The 22,936-nt window shown below is 39.0% G+C and overlaps 1 protein-coding gene across 8 annotated transcripts in view; it reads right to left on the reverse strand.

The window, feature by feature from the left end:
• The window catches only part of beta-Spec (spectrin beta chain), a 267,463-nt gene that overhangs the window by 20,300 nt on the left and 224,227 nt on the right, over nt 1–22,936 (reverse strand). For all 8 annotated transcript variants that reach the window (XM_085949074.1, XM_085949073.1, XM_085949072.1 and 5 more), the window contains 19 exons: nt 22,587–22,799; nt 21,907–22,104; nt 21,362–21,491; nt 20,490–20,639; nt 19,497–19,633; nt 18,408–18,663; nt 17,940–18,085; nt 17,049–17,172; nt 16,280–16,530; nt 15,426–15,585; nt 13,857–13,995; nt 13,370–13,551; nt 12,172–12,411; nt 9,729–11,082; nt 8,475–9,316; nt 7,439–7,683; nt 6,530–6,753; nt 5,297–5,493; nt 653–824 (listed from right to left, as the gene is read on the reverse strand). In XM_085949074.1, the coding sequence (XP_085805200.1) occupies nt 653–824; nt 5,297–5,493; nt 6,530–6,753; nt 7,439–7,683; nt 8,475–9,316; nt 9,729–11,082; nt 12,172–12,411; nt 13,370–13,551; nt 13,857–13,995; nt 15,426–15,585; nt 16,280–16,530; nt 17,049–17,172; nt 17,940–18,085; nt 18,408–18,663; nt 19,497–19,633; nt 20,490–20,639; nt 21,362–21,491; nt 21,907–22,104; nt 22,587–22,799 (5,360 nt within the window). The remainder of the gene's footprint in view (nt 1–652; nt 825–5,296; nt 5,494–6,529; nt 6,754–7,438; nt 7,684–8,474; nt 9,317–9,728; nt 11,083–12,171; nt 12,412–13,369; nt 13,552–13,856; nt 13,996–15,425; nt 15,586–16,279; nt 16,531–17,048; nt 17,173–17,939; nt 18,086–18,407; nt 18,664–19,496; nt 19,634–20,489; nt 20,640–21,361; nt 21,492–21,906; nt 22,105–22,586; nt 22,800–22,936) is intronic.

The following is a 22,936-nucleotide window of genomic DNA, read 5'->3' on the forward strand; positions in this document are numbered from 1 at the left end:
AATGTTCAGTGTTTCTTTGTTTTAAATTTCAATCTGTCAGAATTAAAAAATAAATTGATTGTTCTGCAAATCACAGAAATTTTAAGATTACAGTTGGAGTATTCGAGAAATATTTAATTGATCACGGGACAGATGTAAAGATTACGCCATTAAATTAACCTAACATTTGAACATGAGAAACACATACGGCATTTATCAAAATTGTCAAGCATATTGAACACAGAATCCGAGTAAATATATTATTATATTTTGTTTATTTATATGTATGTGAAATAAAATTAACTGATATCTCCATGTGCAATATACTATTCAGTGTGTCACGACTGCCTAACATTATGCAACAGTTAAGTATGACTAAGCATCTGGCCTAAGGCATTTAGATAATAATAACATATATAACATATTATGTATGTATATCTAATTTTCTATACAAAAGGTTCTGTGACTCGATTAACCTCTTAATTGAATTGGCATTTACGTGGTAGTACTTCATTGTAATAATTTTGAAAGAAACTTTCTTTAAAAATCGATAAATTTAACCAAACCTGTCAAATTACCTGCCTATGGTATTTAAATATGTTCATTTTAAAAACTGAATAAAATGGTTTGTGTAAGTGGTGTTTTAGAGTGTCGTATCGTATGAATTGTTTACCCTGTGCGTCTTGGGGTGAATCGGTGGAGTCGGCCTGGGCTTCCCTCTGCTGCCTGCGCTTGCGTTCCTCCTCTTGCGCAGCCGCCTCCTGGGCCTCGGCGATCTCCGCCAACCGAGACCTCTCAGCCTCCTCTGCCGCGTCTTGCCGGCGCTTCATTTCTTTCAATTCAAACTGGAAGGATAAACACATACGGAAATCAGTGATGTTTATATTGTTGCAAAATGGAAATATCTAATCAACTGATTCAAGGAGCGATAAATTACCTCCACGGTTTTCATCTCTTGTAATAACTATGAAGCTATGTTCGATCCTTAGAGGATCATATGGACCTCCACGGAGTGGAGGTTATATTAACAGATTTTGTTTTTACGAGAAATGGATGTTAGCCACTTGCTCAACCTAGGTCCATACTCCGGCTCCAAACACAAATTGAAAAACAACATGTGTATTTGCCAGACTAAAGATTCAAACCTGGGACCCACGACATTATAAGCCGACGCTTAAGCCATCATATAGCATAATTTTGAAAAATGTATAAGACTGGTCGGACTGAGTCGGAGTCGAACCCAAATCGTTTATTTATATTATGAAACCAAGATTGGTTTTGTCGACGGAACGGATCTTGGATTTATAAAACATACATAATTTGAACTATAATACATAAACATAGATACTTTGATTTGTACATTCAAAAATGTACAGATTGTTACATTCTCAAATCTTGTGAATTATTCATTGAATAAAGGAAATGGTATAATATGTTATTATACTTAGTTTAAATGGTCCCAAATTTTATTATGAGATTATGTTTTGAAATAAATACAAACACCAACATTAAAATTTGCCACTAAAAATAATTACACCCAAAACCAATTAAAAGATGAGATAAAAGAAGCAAACAAATTAAGAAAGAAACCAAAAGCCAAAATAAAATGGAGATTCTTGCACACTCACCTTATTGGCAAACGTATCACCTTCATCATTACCCATGTCAGACGTGGATCCGAAGAGAGAAGCATGCAATTGCATCGATGAAGTCTCGGAAGGAATTACAACAGAGCTATCATCCTTACACAATATCTCAGCACTGAAATAAGTCACAAGACTCGGCTTAGGCATCGTATCGCCGCCTGGACTACTCAAATTCTCACACGAATGAAAACTCTTTGTGCTACCGTTGAGATTGGCCGAATTCGGTAACGGCAAAGTACTGTTCTTACTCAGCTGCCTTTTAATATCACGCTTAACCGAGTATTCCAAATCTGCTTCGCTTTTTGTGACGCCTTGCACAGAACTTAACGTATTCGTGACTGAGGACACATTAGAAAACGGTTTTCTGTACGCGTAATAAGAACACTTTTCCCAGTGTATAAAATTCGAGCACGCCACTTTTACATCGTTCGGCACTTCGAATTTCAGTTTGCAAAGGTCGGGACAGATCATGTACATGCTTTCTGTCAGCGATCTGCCTTGCTGCGCGGCCAGAACAAGATTGCAAACCGATGCGTCTTGGCTTACATTCACTGTTTCCGAACTGTGAAAAACTACATCAGAATCAACATCGGATACATTAACTGAAGGCATTGAGGAATCCGGATCATATTTACCTTTCACCGTGTCGTTAAATTTACTTTTCATAGTATGTTCTATAACAACAGGTTTTTCTCTTTCAATTGCATTCGTTACTGTTTTCTTATCTTTATATTTAACATCATGTATGTTCTCTCTCTCTGGGAAATTCTCATTGTCTGCGTTTTCCCCTTGCGATAGCAACGAATCCCAAAGATAAGATTTATTTCGTTTTTTTTCTATCAGTATCTTCTGATTCGATTCAAAATCTTCTGGAATGCCAGGGTATATAATCTTTGTACCGTGAGAGGTGTGAACTTTTCTCTTAAACGGATGAGGATTGTAAAATCGATCACTGGTGAGTATAATATCTTTCACGACTTCGCCGACATTCCTCGACAGAGAACGCGATAGGCATCTTTTAAATATGGGTGCTTTTTTGTTCTTCGGACTTTTCAACGATTGTTCGGTGGGTGTATGTTCCACCATATAGGATGGGTAAGATGCGGTAAAGATGCTATGATCAGGTAGGGGATCCATTTTGGTCCACACGGGTGCAATTTCGTTCTGTCCTAATTTTTCAAGCTACAACACACATTCACAAGACATTAACATTAATAAGCATGCACAGAAAGTTAAAAGAATACAAATAGAAGAAGAAAGATTAAAATACACCATTGAATTAACATACAAATAGAACATTACACATGCACTACGATAGAAAGACTTAGGGGTCATATGCATAGCAGAGGCGAAGGGTGGAGGTAGGCTGTTAAGATCCGCCATAAATATTGCACACTTAAACTTTATCAGTCATACATACTTGTTTTCATTGAAATAAAACTAATGTGCACAATTTTGTCATATCGCCTAAAATATACCAATACTATTATGGTTTGGTTAAGACAGGGTTTAATTGATTTTTAAAACCCAACCAATAACATCTGTAAATTGTAGTTTTATTTCAATAAAAACATATACATTTGACTGAAAAGGGTTAATGTGGACTATTTATGGCGGATCTTAACAGCCAACCTCCACCCTTCGCCACTGATGCATAGATATAGTAATGTAAATAAGTGGGCATTATCATTATGTGTTACCTACATGGAATGGGAATGAATCTTTATGAGATAAATGCTATAACCTTATAACTATTTTTCCCATTCCATATAAAGCATACCTAATGAATAAACCCACTTACTTATTCACATAAGCATGTCTTATGAATAAGGCCCGTAACACAAAAAGAAAAACAAACAAAATTGTTAAAACAATTTGAACCTAAAAGGTCAGTTGGTTTATGAAACCGTTTTCATTAACACAATTATCTAATTTAAAACTGAAATTTGTATAATGTTCATCGCTAAATATGAGAAATGGATGTCAAGTAACAACATAAACAACCAAAGTCGGAATTCCAACCTGAGACTCACAACTTCATATTAAGCGGACACAATAATTGCATATAAGTAATAAAGTTAAATTCTATTAATGATCATAAATTATCTATTTGCCAAAACCAAATTACCAAAACCAACTAAATAATTGTAAAAAAAAAATGAAATGTTAAAAGAAAATATTATGATGTTAAAAACAAAACAATTATGTACTACCCAACCCTACTAGAAAGCAGAAAATTGTATAAGTACGTATATAAACCCTTTTGCATCGAAATATGTACCTGATTATTTAATTATTTGACAGTGGAAACAAAGTTTTATGAGATGGGGAGTTGATTAACCATTTCTATGTCTCACGATAGTATTACTATGGCAGTATCTGACAGGGTGCAGATTATTAACAACATGTTGAATGTAGAGCGATGCTTTACTAAAATCGCTGTAATACCCCGATAATTTGTGGCTTAGTGTTTCATAATTTATTCAAACAGATTCACTGTATGTTTGATTTTTTAGATTATGCAAATCAATCGACAATGGCTAGTAATTAGAGTTTAAAGTCAGATGAGATAATTCGCGAAATTTATTTGTAATGAGTATATATAGCTGGGGAGACACTTTCTACTTGCAACACACGGGTGAAATACAAAATCTTGGTACATACATAATATATGTATAATAATTATGTGCATATATTATATCAGGCTCTAATTACAAAAAAGCGACAAGTCCACAATTCAATATTTTCGGGAAACAACTTTTTTATGTTTCAAGCATCAATTATTTGTTTTAACGTGAGATTATTTTTTCCGTTGTATTCTATGTCGAAATTAGAACCAAATGGCAATTTGTTTCAGCCGATAAAACTCTTAAATGTAATAAATATAGGCAAAATAAAATTGGACATAACGCTAATTGTACCTCACTTTTTAATTTATTCCGCATAAGGCACATATTTTCGTGGCAGTGTCGTGAGTTTACCAGATGCTACAGCATATGAGACGCCCTTTTCAGTATTGAACGTTCCCTTATTGGTTGATTTAAACACGCGCGAAATCAACCAAGCTTTAAATAATATGAAACATGGACTTGGCGCTTTTTATAATAAATCGAGACTTAAAATATTTTTTTTCATAGGGTTATGTCGCGTTTTGGAATTTATAGATCAATACATATTGTGTAAAATTATACAAAGAATACGTGCGTATTTTTTTTTCGATTTTGACCAAATGTGGACTTATCGCTTTTTGGAATTAGACGCCTCATATGATATTTTTTACCAGCACAAAAAACAAAATTATTCATGTTAAGTGCCAAATTATTCTGTCAGACATAGAATATACTGGGTACATAGAGTTTTTACCGAAAATGAGTTACACATAGAACGCACTATCTTTATACAGTAAAAAATACAATTGTACACACAAATACGGTGTATAGGAAGATATTGTATCATTCAAATACATATGTCTCTTTCGATTTTCAACTGTTTTAAATTAGATTTTCACAAAACATACAAAACTTGACATGTAACATTTCTGCACTAACACTAATGCATTAAGGGGTTTTTTCCAGAAATGAAAACGATGCAAAAAAGTTTACAAACACACTACGAAATATTAACTCCACAAAACAACAGTAGATACTTGGATAAAACTGCAAAAGACTCACGGTGGTGAGTCGATGTAGGGCACCGAATCTCTCTTCCTGAGCAGCGGCAGATTTCTCAAACGCCTCGTGCTTCTTTATGAGGTTCTCCACGTCGTCTATGGTGTGACCCAGCTCGGAGGACATGAGGTAGGGCTCTTGTGCGATCAGCCACGCCTCGGCCACGGCGGCGTCGCGTGCAAACTGGTATACCTCCAAGACTGGAAGCGATAGAACAAAATATTTTAATAAGAATTAAGGGTGCTTTGAAGATGAATTGGTAGTAATATTAATTTTGTAAAATCAATGGATCCTTCTCTTCCCAACGATCTTGCAAATGGCATCTATCGAAAATAAATCATCATCCCATTTCTAACTTGAGAGAGAAAAATGATTGTGTGTAGTTTTGATCTCTCTCCAGTAGGCGGCATTGCCATTTTTATCAATCAGTATGGACTTGACAAAAATAAGATATAGAGATATAGAATTACAAATTAAATATCTATTTTTCGTAGTGTCAAATTATAACAAACTCGGTATGGAGCTGATCTCAATAATAAATTCGGCATATCCATTTTTCACTTAGTCAGTCATCCATTGACGCAAATGCCAGATAATAGCTGACTTGATTATTTCAATAAAAAGAATATTATTTTGATTGTATAAATAGCGAATAATAATTCATCAGACATGTCACTCGAATCTAAGTACCTGGTCTGTTACTATCTCAATCTCCGTACCGTCCCGCACAACATCACATTGTACTGAGATTCGGACCTCAGATATTGTAATATAACATAACTACTGTAATATACACCTGTACTGACTGTTAACGCCGCAAATAAAATTCACTCCTGCATCCATCTTCGACTTCTTCATCATCATCCTCAACACCATGACCTACGACACTCCCACAGTGGTAACTTAAATCGAACCCCACATTGATGACCCACATTTGAACCCACAAAGACATAAAATTCATCATACTCTATGTAGATTAAGGAACTAAAAATCCCTTCCACTCTTTTACATAGATAAAGATGTCAGTCAGAGAGCCCCCAATTCTACGTGCGTTCGTCCGTTCACACTACACACAACACTGTGACATGTCGGCCACTATATGAGGATAATTTGTCCATGTTAAATCTAATCGTACAATATGCCATATGAATCAGTGGATACCCCCCAGATATAAGCAACTTTGGACATAGAGATAAGTAATATATACCTATAATAAATATTAAATCCAATACTCACTGAGCTGCAGGTTCTCCCAGCGTTCCTCCCATCTCCGGAGCAGGGCGTGTCTCTGATTGCTCAGGGCCAGAAGCCTCTCCCGGATATCTTGCGCTGCGTAATGCTGCCGATCCAAAAGTCCCTTTCCAAGGGATGCACACGCGGCCAGGTTGTCTTCGCGGGCATCCACCTCCGCCTTCAGGGACTGGTGATTGTTCATTAGGAGTTCAACTCCGGATACATCACTGCAAATAACAATAACCTATTTATATGTACTATTCAAGACCTTTGGTATAGAAAAAAAAGTGTACACTGCGATTTTTTGAGTTTAGCTTAGTTTACACTTAGCCGGCTCTCACATCAGAACTCGCCTTGTTACCAATATATCGAAAACATCGATGTGACGTCATCGTTATTCATAAAACACACAACGCCAAATGGAACTCCGCAGATTGGTCGCATGCGACTGTTGGTTTGAAAAAAACATCTCGCTATTGCAAACTCACCTTGTCGCATGCAACTTTCCTACTTGTCAAGATCGGCTCTGCCGATATGAGCTAGCATGTGCAAACCACTTTCGTTGGCCATTTTATCTAGACGTCAGAATGCACTTTGCATTTTCGTCTTCTACTTAAATTTCTGCGGTGCCAATATATAATACATAATAATCGCTGTTTCCGCGTCTGATGACATATTTGCGTTTGATGTCTAGCTAGTGTATATTTCGAGAGATTACGGGCGAGTGTTGCTAGGTAGATATGTGAGGTTGTGACATGCAACACTGGATCGCCGGTCTCCAAAGTTTTGATTTATGGCTGTGCAGCATACGAGGCGAGTTTGATGTGAGAGCCGGATTGGGCTATCATTGTAGAAAATGTGTTCGAGAAGGAACCTAAACAAAATCACCATTATGATATTCCCAAAACTCACCGTGGTTTTTCGCTAGTGTTCATTTGTCTGAGGACATCATCCATCCAGAGCATGAGAGTGCGCACCATGTTGAAGAACTTAAAGAGATCGCCAGTGTCGGCCAACTTGAGACGCCGCGCCTCGCAGTCGGCTTGAAGGGCTGCCCAAGCTGTGAGTACTTCGCCTTCTCGGTTTGTGATTTCTTTTGCTTTGTCGCCGGCATATGAGGATTGGAGTTTCGCTGATTCGTCTTGTATTTGTTGAACCTGTTGAACAACAAATAGATGTCAATCGATTGCATAATTTAACATCATGATGTTGTCAAAATACAGAACACAATGGTACAAAGAAAAGGCTTAGACCAGCGCCCGGCAACCTATGCCACGGGTGCGTGCCACGCGAAAGGATTTTTGGTGGCACGCCTCGAAAATGACGATTTATTAAAATTATGAAAAATATATTATAAAGGGGTATCGAAATCGTTTATGTTTTTATGTAGCGTGTATTATTATAGTTAAAAATTGTCTTACAATAGATTTACTAGTTATATTTCAGTGGCACGCTGAATGTCCAGTAAATACTTTGAATTATCTGTTTTGTGGCACGCCAATGGCATTTGGGTTGCCGACCCCGCTGGCTTAGACTATCATGTTGAAACTAAAGTATTTGAGACCTTGCGAGTGAATTGACTCACGATCAGTGTAAAATAGCGATGATGACTTATCGAACCAACTTGTCAATACTTTATGGAGAAGTCTAACAATGTATTATACTACAGTAAAACACCGTTAATATGAACACAGTTAATTCAAAATTCGACATAAATCGAAATATTCACCAAAATTCACAAAATCTGTATAACAAAGATTTTCATTAATTCGTTGAATAAACCATAATAGTCACAAGTCAAATTGTAACGGCAGGGGTTACCAATTTTTTCTTCAAGTTTTACTGTTTTCGCCACACGTTTTTGTAATCAGTTTTTTTTTAGATTTTTGGTCCTGTCGATTTCAAATTAACGGGGTTTGACTGTATACATAAATGAATATTTGTTTACTTGTGATTGAAGAGTCAACAAGTCTTGGATAAAGTTCAGATGTTTTCTTTGAAGAGCTGAGACACTAGCCGCGTCTCTGCCGAGTTCGTCAGACACTCCCCGCTGCCTCTCGAGGATGCGGCTGAGTGTGTCCTTGCAGTCATGGAAGAATTTGTGCAGTTCCCGGGAAGCGGCCAGCATCTGACTCCTGGTCTGGATCAGCTCCAGCAGGTCCTGCCAAGCATCATTGAGGTCGTCTTTCCACTGCGCGATGGTGGCGTTGTCAGAGTGTCCCATGGAGATCATCTGATCGGCGATCCTGTTGGCGGTGCCAACCCTCTCAGATCCGATGGCCTCTGTGTCGCGAGCGAACTCCTTGAAACGCTCCCACAGAAGAGTGACGTGATCGTAGTCCTGGCCGAGCTCTTGCGAGCCGGCGACCAGTTCCCTCTCGGCAATCCAGTGCTCGAGATCGTCCACCTCTCGGTTGAGTTGGAATAGTCGGAGGGCTTCGTCGAGCTTGGCCCGGCGCTCTCCGGCCAAGTCCTTGAGACCGGCGTACAGCTTATCGACCTGCGACTGCTTGACGGAAATCTGTTCACTCTGGGGGTGGTCTTCCAAAGTGAGCTGCCTGACGGTCTCTCCGAGCTGTCGGATGGTCTCTGCGTAGTCCTCTACGGCCTGTTCTAGGATGTCGTGCTTCTTCATGAGGTTCTGGGCAGAGATCTCATCCTTGCCGCGATCCTCCACCATCATGTACAGCTCTTGCTCGCTCATCCAAGACTCCGCCTCGTTAGCATCAAAGAAGTATTGTTGGGCCTTCTCCGATTGCAGGAGACCACTGTTTCTGTCGTTGATGGCATCTGAAAAAAGTATTACATTTCTTTATTTCGAATAAACACAAGTCAAAGACCAAACTAATGATCATTGACAAATAAAAGCAGAAAAATCAAGGAGCAAAGAGAATGTAAAAGCACCTCAGCTTGCTTGAGTGACCAATCGAAGGAAACCATGAGTATGTTGTACCAATGGCCTTCAGAGCTGTGGAATGTAGCGGCAAATGGCAGAGGATCATCGAGGGTAAAAAAAGCAGTTTCGGTCAGTGGAAATCGTGACCCTCAGCAGAAGAATTTAGAATCGGTAGTCAAATATGCTCTGTAAGTCTATTAAAATAATTTATACTCGAGACTATTATGCCCTGTTTAGAGAGGAGCGAGTAATAGATATTCCAAAGTTTGGCTGATTCAAAAAGATAATTAAAATGTAGTGTCTTACCTTTGAGTTCTTGCCAACGTTGTGTGAGTTGCTCGATTAAGTCTTGGAACTGTGATCCGGACTCGTGCCCTTCGTCGATTAGTTTCTGCCCGTTTCCGATGACAGTCAAGATCCTCTGCTCGTGGTTGTCGATCTCGGTCTTGAGCGACTGGTTCTTCTTCTTGAGGGTGTGCACGTTGAAGAGGGAATTGCCATACTCGGGGTTGGAGGCCTGTGGCATCTTCTCGCCGATCCACAGCTTCTCGTCTTCCACGTCGCGGCGGAACTGGAAAGCCTCCTTCTTCTTCTCCAGCTGCCTCTGCCTCTCCACCAGCGGAGCCTTCAGCTGCTCGAACCTTTGCTCCACGGCCACCTTCTTCACCTTGATGTCGTCCATCTTGTCCGGAACTGTCCTCTGGAGATACTGCGCCTGCGTCTCCAACTCGGTCACTTGTCGCGCTTTCACTGCCATTTGTGTTTCAATCATCTGTTGCTTCTGCATTAGAATATTGACGGAAGCCAAATCGGTACCAGTGTCTGTGTTCTCGATTTGCTTTTCGAGCTCGTTCATCCAGGAATCGATATCATCGCATGTCTGGTGAATGAGGACCTCCCTGTTGTCGTCAAAGAGCTTCTCTCCTTTATCTTTAGCGGTGACTTCTAAATCTACAAACTGATCGCTGAGATCGCTCATCTTAGGGGAAATGACTTCAGCGAATTCGGGCTTCTGCCTCATTAAATCTTCAGCAGCGTTTTGCACAGCCACCAGTCGCTCCTTGTTGGCGCCAATTTCGGCTTCGAAAGCCTGGTGACGGGTCCATTTTGAATGAACAGTTTTAGCAGAGCGGTATGTGTCATCTTGAGCTGTAAGATTCTTCTCAGTGACCCATTCTCCGAGTTCATTGCAATCCTGAAGGAACTGTTGCAATTGGAGCTGGTCTTGCAGCTTGTCGAGTTGCTGCAGAGCCTTCTCCCGGTTGGCATTGCGACGAGTGTCAATGTTCTCCGCCTTCTTCTGCACTTTATCAGCATCAAAGTGTCCTTCCTCGCACAGTCTATTAGCGAACTGCACGACAGAGTTGATTTTATCATCGTTGGCCTCCATGGTGGTGAGGAACGCCTCGTGTTCCTTGATCTGGTTCTCGGCATGGTCGAGAGTCGCCGGAGGCTCAGCCTTGGCGAGGCGGTGCTCCTGTTGGGCGAGCAGTACTTCAGCCTGTCTGGCGTCTCGCTGCAGGAGTTGCAAGTCGAGAGATTGAGACAGCAGCTGTTGTCTGTTCTCCCACATCTGCTGGAGTTCTGCCCATCCGTCACGGAGGGCCTTCAGTCTCTCGCGGAGGAACATGTATTGAGGATCATCCTGGGTCGACGGGTCCTAGAATGTAACAACACGCTATTAATATTTTACCACGGTGCCACCTTGATAATTAATTTAATTTTCAAGAGACAGAATAGTCGGCCATTTTTTATTCTATAATATGAAGGCGTCTCATTGAAAACAAATAATAAAAACTGCCTACAGTGCAACAGTAACAAACCTCAAAATGAACATGACTTTATAGCGCCTGTACACGTCGTTAGCGTAGCGGCTTTACTGGCAGCAATAGTGTGTATTTTAAACTATCGTGACAATAACTGTAACACGTAAAAGTGCTGACTGTTTCGCCAATCTCATTCTTCAAGAGTAAGTGAGACGCGATGTTGTCATTTTATGGTACTATTTGACAGGTCGTAAAAATTGGCCGCGGTATAGTTCCGATTTTTTGCCGGCAGATTCACCATTATCATTTTTCTGTGCAGGCATAGATCGAAAAAATCCCAACTGTTGCATGAAAATTCAGAAGTTTCCAAACTTTTTTGATTCATGCATGTGTCTTGCAACTGCAGGATAATACATGTTTACACGTACACTTCTTGCTATGGCCGCGATAATATTTACTGTCAGCAGTAAATCCATGCACGTGTAAAGGGGATACACAGTGCGAAAATGATATGTTGAAGTGTCATGGCCGCCGTCGTGGCGCTGCGATCTATGCCAGTATTGTAGTTCTCGAAACGGCCACGCTTCACGTTAAACTTGCCCGCAGACTAAGTACTAGTTGCATTAATATTCTCGTGCTGCACCATCAAGTCAAATAAAATTATCCTCACATATCATGCTGCCAGGATACTTAATGTGTCATGACAAATTTTGGTCTCAGCTTCTTTTCCTGCAGGTGATTTTACGCTACTGCGGCTTTCAGTTTTACTTCTAAAACCTATTTGCTTCATCCAACGACTTTAAATTTTTTTTTTTTTTAAATCTGATTGTTCATTGCGATTGGTTATGGTGTGAAAACATGTTAACAAAATGTACACACAAAATATTCAAACATACACAACTCTGAAATTTACGAATATGGAATAGATCAATTCACCATAATTAAAATTTTTAAATAGAGATTGAATACAAATCTTCACTAACAGCGGTGATCTTTTCTCCATACTCCATCATCTTGGCATAGTCTTGCGTGTAGTTATCGATCTCTTCCCTGATGGTCTGGTGCTGGCTGAGAAGACGTTCGGCGTCAGCCAGGGAGGCGGGAATGTCTTCGGAGGCGACGTCCGTCTGAGTTTTGGTCAGCCATGTCTGGAAGTGGTCCACGGCGCGGAGGAACCGATGCAAGTCTCCGGCCTCCTCCAATTTGGAGTCGCGTTCCTTCAACTGGTAAAATGAAATAAAGAAATAAATTAATTAATTTCAAATCATACATTATCTCATAAACGGTGTCATGTTGATGAAATAAATTTTATGGTTCAGATTATTTATGCAAGAATAACCATCTATAAACAGCAAGTTAAGGCTTCGACTATACTTGGGAGAGTCCTATAAACTTTTAGTGTTGCAGCACTTATGGCATTTCTGAAGCATTTCAAGTGAGAATAATTGGTCTCCTCTTATCCTTTTGCGTCATTACTGAGGATGGTGATCGAATTAGAAGCGTTACCAACAATTTCTTTCTCTCTAGATAACCCTGGGCTAATCTTTTCTGATGTTGATTCTCTTGTCAATTGGTAGCCAAAGACAAATAATATTTTTTAAGTTGACGCATTGAAACATGGTGGCATTGTTTATACATAGTGGTAATTGATATTTCGGATATATTATGTATGTATAATATCTGCAATTTTATGAATGGCTCCATATATTTCCCTGTCTATTTATATACGAGTATATAAGTGACGAGGTCAGCCCTTTCAAGAGCTACATATCGTCACTGTTCTGGCAGAAGACACTAATTCGAAAAAATTACATATTGAGTTAGTTATACCAAAATGTTCCTTATTTCAAACTTTACCGTCTGGAAACCTTCTTAATGAATAACCAGTCTTTATTTTAAAGTCATCCTTTTTACGATTACTTAATAAACTCACATGATAGACCATTTCAAAGATCGTAACAACTTCAAAGTCAAATTACTCAAAACTAGTATTCTGCAAGAACAGAGACGATATTAAGCTACATCTGTATTGTAATGTGAATGCTTTACTTCCAGTACAAGAAATGGTTAATACAGATAGTAATTAATAATACAATTCCTTCCAATAACAAATTCAAGTTACACTTTTACATCCATATAGTAAAGCAATATGGGATTAGGTGTCAAAAAAAATGCCCTCACCATCTGTGTGAGTTGTTCCCAGATCTCGGTGATCTGTGCGATTCTCTCTCTGATCTGTGCCGCTTCTTCGGGGTGTTCTCCTTCGATGGCGTTGGCCTCGCGAGTCAAAGAAGCGATGCGAGCCTCGATAGCGGCCAAATCGCGCTCCATTCCGGTCACGCGACGCTGCAGGGTCATAACACCTGGAAAATTCATTATATTAGTTTCTACACCTGATTTTCATTTAGACATTACATTAGGCTATGAGAAGAAAAGCACCGAAGTTCTACTTTCTTGTTTGTTGGAAAAATATTAAAAATCTCCCTAGTAATTTGTCAACTACAGTAAATGAGTCAAAATAAGATCGACTTTTAGACAACTTTGTATGGGATATCTTTTGTTTCTGTGAAATTTATTAATTTAGCGACGTTGATTCGACTCGTCTTTATTCCCAGGTGCATTGTGATTAATTTGGCATATCTAACAAATTTTTTTTACAATATCTTACCGGTAAGATCCATCTGCAGGTTGTCTGTGGCTTGTAAGATTCTCTTCTTGTCCTCGATCCAGGAGACAGTCTCTCTGCATTCAATGTGGAACGTCTGCACTCCTTGGGCAGACTTGAGTTCATCTCGCTTTGCCTCAGCCTGTGTTGATTCAATCATAAAAATGTGCAATATTAGATATACATTGATATTTCATACGGCCCTATCTGGATTTTTGTCATGCGAACACGAACTGATTAAAACAAACGAAATTAATGATAAATACATACTATTCTTCTTACCATAATATAAACATGAATAATTATAAAAACAAAACTATTATATACGTACTTTGGAAATACCGAAGACGCTTACCTATTGGAAAAAATATGGTTCAGGATGAGACTCGAACCCGAATCTATTGGATTCCGGCCAATGTGCTTTAGCAATTTAGCCACCTCCATTATGATATTACAATAGGTACAATGTTAGGAATGAAATCCTTATAACATTTCACACAAAGCAGTTACATGTTTGTGTGATATGAACTAATTTTTTATTTATGTCACTTGTATCTGTTTACTCCTCAGCATCTTAACTGGTTACATGCCTTCAGTGAGTTATCTCGCTCTATGAGGCCGTGATCGACAGCTCACACATATACAAATTTCGCGAGTTATCTCGTCCGACTTTAAACTCAAATTACTAGCCACTGTCGATTGATTTGCATAATCTAAAAAATTAAACACACAGTGACATCTGTTTGAATATTTATGAAATACTAAACCACGATTGCAGTAAGAGCTTCGCTCTACATTCAACGTGTGTCATTAAAAATCTGCAGCCTGTCAGATTACTGCCATAGTAATATCACGAGGCATAGAAAAGGTTAATTATGTACTGTTACACCCCCGTATGGTCCCCATTTGGGGATGTCTCTATGTATCTGGAGAGGCCCGAATCGGTATCAAATCCAACAAATAGTAAAGCGCTGATTATGAAAATAAATAATAATAATAGAGCCGAGCCGGCAATGCCGTAGATTATGACCGTTGAAATATTGCAACGTCGCTGTTTTTCGACAACGGCTCTCGTTGAAAGTGAAACACAAGATGGCGGGTAATATGCTGCAACAGCCAAACAGTAAACACGCGAATTTCGTCCTCCGTAAAATAAATTATTAAAAATGTATAATATTAACTTTTATATAATATTAACTAAAATATACCTTGCCGTTTCCAAAACAATTCCGGTTTGTTATTTGTTCACCTCCACATCCCGAATCCAGACGAAAAAACCAGACAACAAAATAAAAGTGACAGCTTGTGTTTTCACTTACCAAAATGGAGGGAAATGATAGTACATATATATCTTTGCCTCTTTAATACGTCCAGTGCTCAAAATATACCTGGCGTATGGCCGTTAGATACATATACATTCACTGCTGACCCAGTTAATTACCACATTTAATTATCATGCTAATTGCTACACGCCAGGCGTGTCTTGAGCACTAACCGAGTTGTGGTAATAAACTGGTCAGCAGTGAAGGGGGTATTACCCTAAAGTATACATAACAAAGATGCGGATTGTACCTTATCTCTAAGTTGTCCCCACAGAGTATTGAGTCCGGCTTGTCTTCCCTGGATCAATTCTGAGTCTGGATGTTCGACGTGCAGAAGTTGACGAGCCAATTGGTTGACCACGGCCACTCGAGACGCATTTGCATTCATCTCCTTGTCAAAGCCATCATATCTGTTGATGAATTATAATATTGTGTTGAACAAAATTCAAATATCAAAAATGCTCAAGCGTTGAAATTATAAGGCATGCATATAAAATCAAAAAGTGAACACGTTCTGCAGAATGGGTAGGAAATCTGACGATAACCTGCAAAATCACCCTTATTGTAATGTAGGTGGTCATGTCATTTTAACTAGACATACCATGTCATCAGTTTACCTTGTAAAATTCTTAAATTCCATTTAATTAAAAAAGAATTGAAATCGAAGTAAGAATTAGACAGTTTCTACTGTCTGTGTCGTTTATAAGATAGATTGGCGATAATATGTATTTTTATAAAACCATTAGATTCATAGAGATGAAGATCAGTGAGTACTCTTTGGCCATTTTGAGCATCCTAATGCCCCTTAGCTTCTGAGGCCCCTGGGTTTCAGCGATATTGCACACACTTTGGGAATCACTATATGTTCAAAGTAAACAATGCACATATCCCACATTTGCGATGATAATTACTATCAAATCCACCCCGTACCAGTGGCGAAGGGTGGAGATAGGCTGTTAAGATCCGACATAAATACCCCTCGCCTCTGCCCTGTACCACACCCAATCATGAGGCATAAATAGGTGATTTGAGGCATTTGCAGTTTTTCAGACATGTAAATATCTCGGGAGCAGTTAGCGAATAATCAATCAGTAACTTGGTTACCTGTGCTTCATGATCTCAACATCTTCAATGTCCCTAGCGGGCACCATGGTGGTGAGCATTCTGTCTTTCTCGGCGATCCATTGCTCGGCATCAGAGGCCTCGGAAAGCAGCTTGCAGAGGGAGAGAGCATCGAGGAGGCGCTGCCTTCGCAGGCGGGCCAGTTCCGTCAGCTCTCCGTGACGAGAGTCGATGGAGGCCAGCCGCTCGATCACTTCCGGAGCCTGGGCGTCTTCGGGAGATAATTGGGCAGCCTGGAAAAACATTTAACAAATAATTGAGACACCAGACATTGAGGACTGTTTCAGTTGATCAATCGAATAATATTGGTTGTTATTCCAATGGTTTTCTCAACTTTAAATGCAAATTTTAGATTGCCAAAACAATAAAATAATATCTTCATTCGTTCATATGGCAACAAAATATTTAAACGAAGAGTTTGAATATAATATGAATAATAAGGAAAATGTTAGGAAGTCTATCAAAATGTAATTACTCTCTTATAGGTATAATTCAGTCATTTTAAAATTCTCTAATCACACAATTCAATAACCTCACTTTTTAATAATGAAAATGACGAATAATAAACCTTGTTTTAAAACTACTTATTTTTTAATATTTGTATACCAATTAAAACTTTTTACCCGAAGCGGACCTGGAGCAAGTATTAGGTCCCGGAGCGGAGTAACTAAAAAAAGAGTGCGCTGCAACCCTCTGATTTAAACGGCTAGAATATGTACTGAACAGAATAAGTCATAATAACGGTATATACCTGTTGTTTGAGCTGCTGAATGACTCCGGCGTAGTTCTTCAACTCATCTGTCAACTCCTTATGTTTCTTCAATAGACTCTGCACCTGTGATTCATCACCGCCAACATCTTCAGATGATACATATCTAAAAACAAAAGACAACATTCTTAATTAACATTCTAAATTCTAAATAACGCAATAAATGCCTAAATCCCCTATCAATAATCCTGGAATTGACAGAGTTAGAAAGAAAAGAACTCGCACATATCTGTAACTTTAAATGAGACCGTAGCTTGTCTCTGTGTGGCTGGAAGGATAGAGAGTATGAATTTAATCTCCCCGAATCTGTCGTTTTAATTAAAGTGTAAACAAACCCTGACATAAACCCTCCTATATATATCTAGGATAAGCAAAAATAGATGAGTGATTCAGTTGTGAGTAGTCAGTAAAATATTATACTACATTGGGATTATAAAACTAACTTGTACATTTTAACATCAACAGGATTCCAAATGCATCCGATTAGAATCTCCAATTAGATTTTTAAAAAGACCAAATGGAGATTCTAGTTGGATACATTTGGAGTGTGGTGTGTTAACAATTATTGTAGTAAACGCCTTGTTTATGTATAGAAGTGCTCGGAGCGATATCCGCGTTATTTTGGAGCAATGAAAATAACAGAAACGTGTTACCATGTTAACTATTTAGAATAGCTCTCTTGGATATCCCAATTATTACTATACCAGCTAAACTCCTTGTGGAAGGACACCGATGACTATTAACAACATATAATATTAAGGCATATTATCTACAGGCTGCTGGGCTGGCATACGCCACATGCATTGGATAATAATATATAATCCATTGAAGTATGTGATTTGACAAAGTAAAGAAAAAAGACTCGTCAATTACCTGAGGGTTTCAAGCATCCAGATATCGACATCGTCAGCATCGGCGAATAGTTGGTGGTAACGTACAGCGGAATCCAAGCGGTCGCGGCGGAGTGCCACCACGTCCAGCAGGTGACTCCATTGTGCCAGAATCTCACGCAAGCGGTCCTGCAAAACAAATTTTACCACTTTCACAATAAGGATACAGTAACATATTAATTTCCATATTCCACACATACATTATCATAAATTTATATCAGTTGTTATACAATGAATCTTTAGTTAACTATGCCGGGGACGATCCACTACTGGAAAAGGGCTTCCCCATAGCCTTTTCGATTCATCCCAATTCTTAATTATCCGCTGGCATGTATTTATCTGAAAACTTGCATTCGTTGACCCAGCGGATTTTAAGGCTGTTTATGGCCCTTGGACACTGTTGACCATTCACATCCTTCAGAATATTCAATACTTGAGGAAGAAAACAAACCTGTATTCTATCAGCCCCGAAGTGGTTGTCCTTGACGAGTTCATCTCCCACTCCTGCCACGGCCATTAGCTGTGGCTCGTGAGACTTAACCTCGTTCTGCAGGGCGTTGTGTTTGCTCATGAGCAGGTACACAGTGGTGAGGTCGTGACCGATGTCATCTGTCGACACAATCTGTTCCTTCTCCTTGATCCAGTTTTCCTCATCAGCGGTGTCCCAGTAGAATTGCCACAGCTTGCGGCTGTCTTCAAGACGCTTTCTGTTGAATCACAAAATACGATTGATCAAGGGAACTCATAACAATAAACAAATGAAAATTGTAATACAAATGCTATAGAGTGAATTAGTTGGAATAGAGCTGCAGTAACAAAAATTTCTGTTAAATGAGAGTTAAGTTGTGATCATATTGAGACGCATGTCGCGTACTGTCACGCTATCACGGCGACAAATTTAGTCTATGGTTTTGTCATTTTGCAGAATATTTTTAACGAATACGATCTCTATAAATTCAATGATGGAGTAACCTAGTAATGAGTCTCTGTAAATTCAATAATATTTTGAACAGAACCCAACCCGCAGACCACAGATAATAGACAACATTCTTATAGAAAATACATAGTGCCAACCGCTAAAAACAAAAAACACGCGATTTTGACATGATATGAAAATGTGTAGGCATGTAGAAAATGATAAAAGACGTTCATCAGGTGTTGATGCAGTGCAGTACAACGTGAGGTGACCTAATTGTTGTTCTGGTGATTTCTGCAGATTTTGCCAACTGACAATTTATCAGTCTGATAACATTTAAAACACCAAAAAAATTGATATTACACAGTTTTCTTCCGTAGCGGCAGCTTACTGTGACATCACGTGATAGTACGCGACATGCACCATAATATATTTCGCGGTTTAGGTGCATGTATCAGACAAAGTTAGACATAGAATCAAAATACGTTCCAATAATAAGGTCAGAGACTGCATGTTATTGTTATAAACTTACATATAACTAATGATTTTCAAGTGTCTATACGACCCGCGTCGTTTTAAAAATCCCTGAGGAGGATTTACGGAGTTATTATGACTAGTACACACCTGCGTTCAATAGCCAGCCTGACGAGTTCGCCGTAGGCATCTTCCAGCTGTTGAATGCGCTCCACAGTGATGGCAGGATCGCAGGGCCTGTAACCTTCCTCCTGCTCCAAGAAACGCTGACTCTGTTGCACCACGCTCTGGAAAAACGTAAACATCACCAAAATTCAATTAACCACATAACCATGGAAATACACAAACGGTATCTCAATTTAATCGGACCTTATGCAACGATGATCAACACACAATGTATGAGCGAGAGATGATAATATTTCAATTTTTTTCCTTATTTGGAATCAGTTTCTTTTTCACTTTGGGACACTTTCATCAGAATACATTGAAGATGACTGGACCTACTATTGAGAGAATGAACTTACCAAGGGTGCTAATAATCACGGATGTTGTAGCGAAAATGAGAAATTTTGAATGTCATCTTTAGAGACCCAAAAATGCATCAGCAAAAGTTATTTTGTGGTGATGTTATTTTTTGTCAAGTATTGGTAGTTTAGTGAATAATTTAATATGATGAAACATCCCTTCGGCGTAGTAAAAGTCGATATGGTTACGCAGATATGCAGACTGTATTTCTCATTTAGTAGATGGACGTTTCAGACGAATTGATTGCACACACAGTATCATTAAAAACTCAGGCCCACGACAGCCAGATGTTACAATTCGAACCCTTTACTATCCCGAGTACACACCTTATGCGCATTGACTACCGACTTACCTGTGTGCGAGATCTTTATGGGGGATAGTGGGGTCAAATTGGAACATCTGGCCTCTGTAATAGGCGCAAGCAAATAGTTTACAGCTTGAGACTGTGACCAACTCCACGCACATAGGGGCGTAATTAAACACTTGTTGCTATGACGCTAGTGGTAAACATGTTATGAGCTGCAACAGCGTTAGGTCTTTAACAATCTCACCATCAAAATCTCATGTAAAAAACTCTCAATGTACAAAATAATCCCATCAAAATTATTGCAATAATACCTTGACTCTCTCTCCGAGGACGTTGATGTCAGCCTCGACGAGAGAATGCTTCTGCAGGAGGTCTTCGACTCCCATCAAATGTTTGCCGTAGTCGTCTGTCAGCAAACGAAGCTTAATCTCTTCCATTGAATCCAGAATGTACAGCATTTCCTGTTGAAAGAAAGAACATATTATAATACAGAATTGTAATTATTAATAATCATATGAAGGAAGTTTATTAGATATTGCATTGTCCTCCATTCAAAGAAAGAAAAGGGTGATATGTAGGAGTCTTTGTTACTTGTAGTGCAATGGCGTAGAGTGCCATATTGAGGGTTCCTAAGCTCTTGAAGGTACATAACTGAATAAAAGTCTGAATATTTTTTTTTAAAATATGTATTAAAAATAAGTAATGCCAAACAGTGATTAGATTCAAACTCAAGACTAGAAAATTTTACTGTCTCTATATAGTTGAGCATCTCGACCAGGAGACCATGTGGCATTGAATACAGTGTGCGTAAACAAATACTATTTACAAAAGTTACTTCACTGTAAATACGTTAGGATAAAATACCTACAGCCTCAGAGCACACGCTAGTGTGAATCTGGATTTGTGTGTGTATATTTTACAATGTGAAATGTGTATATATTTATGTTGTACTTGCAACCTTTCTTTGATTGTAGTAGTGCCATAGCTGGACACGTTCGGCTTGGCAAGCCGCCAATCAATTTATATTATAAAACTTCAGACAGATATCGTTATATTATTATAAAATAATGAAGTTATTATTTAAATGGACTCCTGGAAAACAAATAAATCCATCACCCACCAGTGACGATGGTGAAGGTTGACAAGGTAAATACTAAAATCAGGTGCAAAAATAAAAATTAACCTGGAAGTTCTGTTGCAGCTGTAGAGACAGTTCGAGACGCCCTCGTCTCGCTTTGAGTAGCTCGATGAGGTACACCCACAGGCGCAGTACGTTATCCCTGCGGGCACTAACACGCTCAACATCGTGATACCTGTACACAACAAAAAATTATATATAACTGATAATATTATCAGTAATGTAATAGCTGTTCTCATCGACATCACAATTGCAACATATGGATCTCAGCAGTGTGAAGGTATCTTATCAAACTACAAAGATAAGTTCTTAGCCATTCGCCCAACCCATCCGGGCCATGTCCTGAACCGAAACAAACAACTCATAAATTAAACTCAGTAACAAACCGAATTCAGCTTCAAACCCTTGGTCCAGTGACTTTCTCATTACCATCTTATTAATCTGTTCTATGGACTGGATTCATCATATTGATAGGTTGGTGCATTGATGTGGTATGCCCAATTTTGTATGTATCAAATTTGAAAGATTCAGAAACGATAATTATTTATAAGAGATTGGTGAATTAACCTAGAAAAGAGTAGGTACAATACCTTTCGGCCTGCAGTTCGGAGCAAACAGCAACGACAGCCTGGACACGTTCCTCGTAAGCGAGAATATCAGTCTCAATGGCTTCGTGTTTCTTGGCAGCAGCTTCCACAGCGGCCAGGTCGAAGCCAAAGTTGTCTTGACTTACTAGCCTCTGGTTCTCTGACAACCAAGTCTCACGCATGGAAGCTTTGCGGTTGAATCTGAAATTTAATAATAATTCTTTTTTAAATCTGAAATATGTTAAATATGTATCGTCCTGGAAACAGTCAGGAGCACACACAAGGAGAGTTTTCGGTACCGGGCCGCCCCCAAGAACGAAAAAAATACCACAGAGTTGACCCCTCTCAATCTTTTTTTTAATGCAAATGTTATCCAGAGACCTGATACCCAACAACGATTCCTCCTGTTTGTCAACCTGCAATTCGTTGAGAACCACATATGCTTCTAATAGGGGTGAAAATGGTCTTAGCTCATTTATTATTCACAATATAGTATAATATAATACACTTACAGACTTGGCAATATATCATGAACGCGGATGACGTCCTAACGTTCTGTAGCGATCTACAGAACTTCCAAATCCTCATACGTATCTAGTTTCAGATACCAGCCTCAGTCTTTTATCCTATAAACAGGGTTATTAAATTGTTGGTTGTGATAAAAATGAGGAAGAACAATTTACCTGGCAGCGAGCTGTTCCAGTTTCTCCTGTCTGATGAGTTCTTCACGCAGAGCGAGTTCTCTCTCGTGCTCGGCCTTTTCCAGTCGTTCCCAGGCCCTGTTGATGTCGGAGACCATCTTCCCTTCGCGCGGGGTGTACGGCCTCTGGTTGTTGGCTCGCATTTTCGATTGCAGGGTGAACAGAAGGACTTCCAGGTTGCCCTTTTCGACGAACCTTCAAAAGAAAACGAATAAGTAATACTAATAATATAATATAAAACTAATATAATAAACTAAACTGCCAGTAAACCTTTATTTAAATAAGGAACAATGTTATGTACTTTGTGTTAAATTAACCTTTTATATGGCTCA

This window comes from Rhyacophila brunnea, unplaced genomic scaffold, assembly GCF_057557595.1.
Source record: "Rhyacophila brunnea isolate RB1 unplaced genomic scaffold, BYU_Rbru_1.0 scaffold_21, whole genome shotgun sequence".
NCBI lineage: Eukaryota > Metazoa > Arthropoda > Insecta > Trichoptera > Rhyacophilidae > Rhyacophila > Rhyacophila brunnea.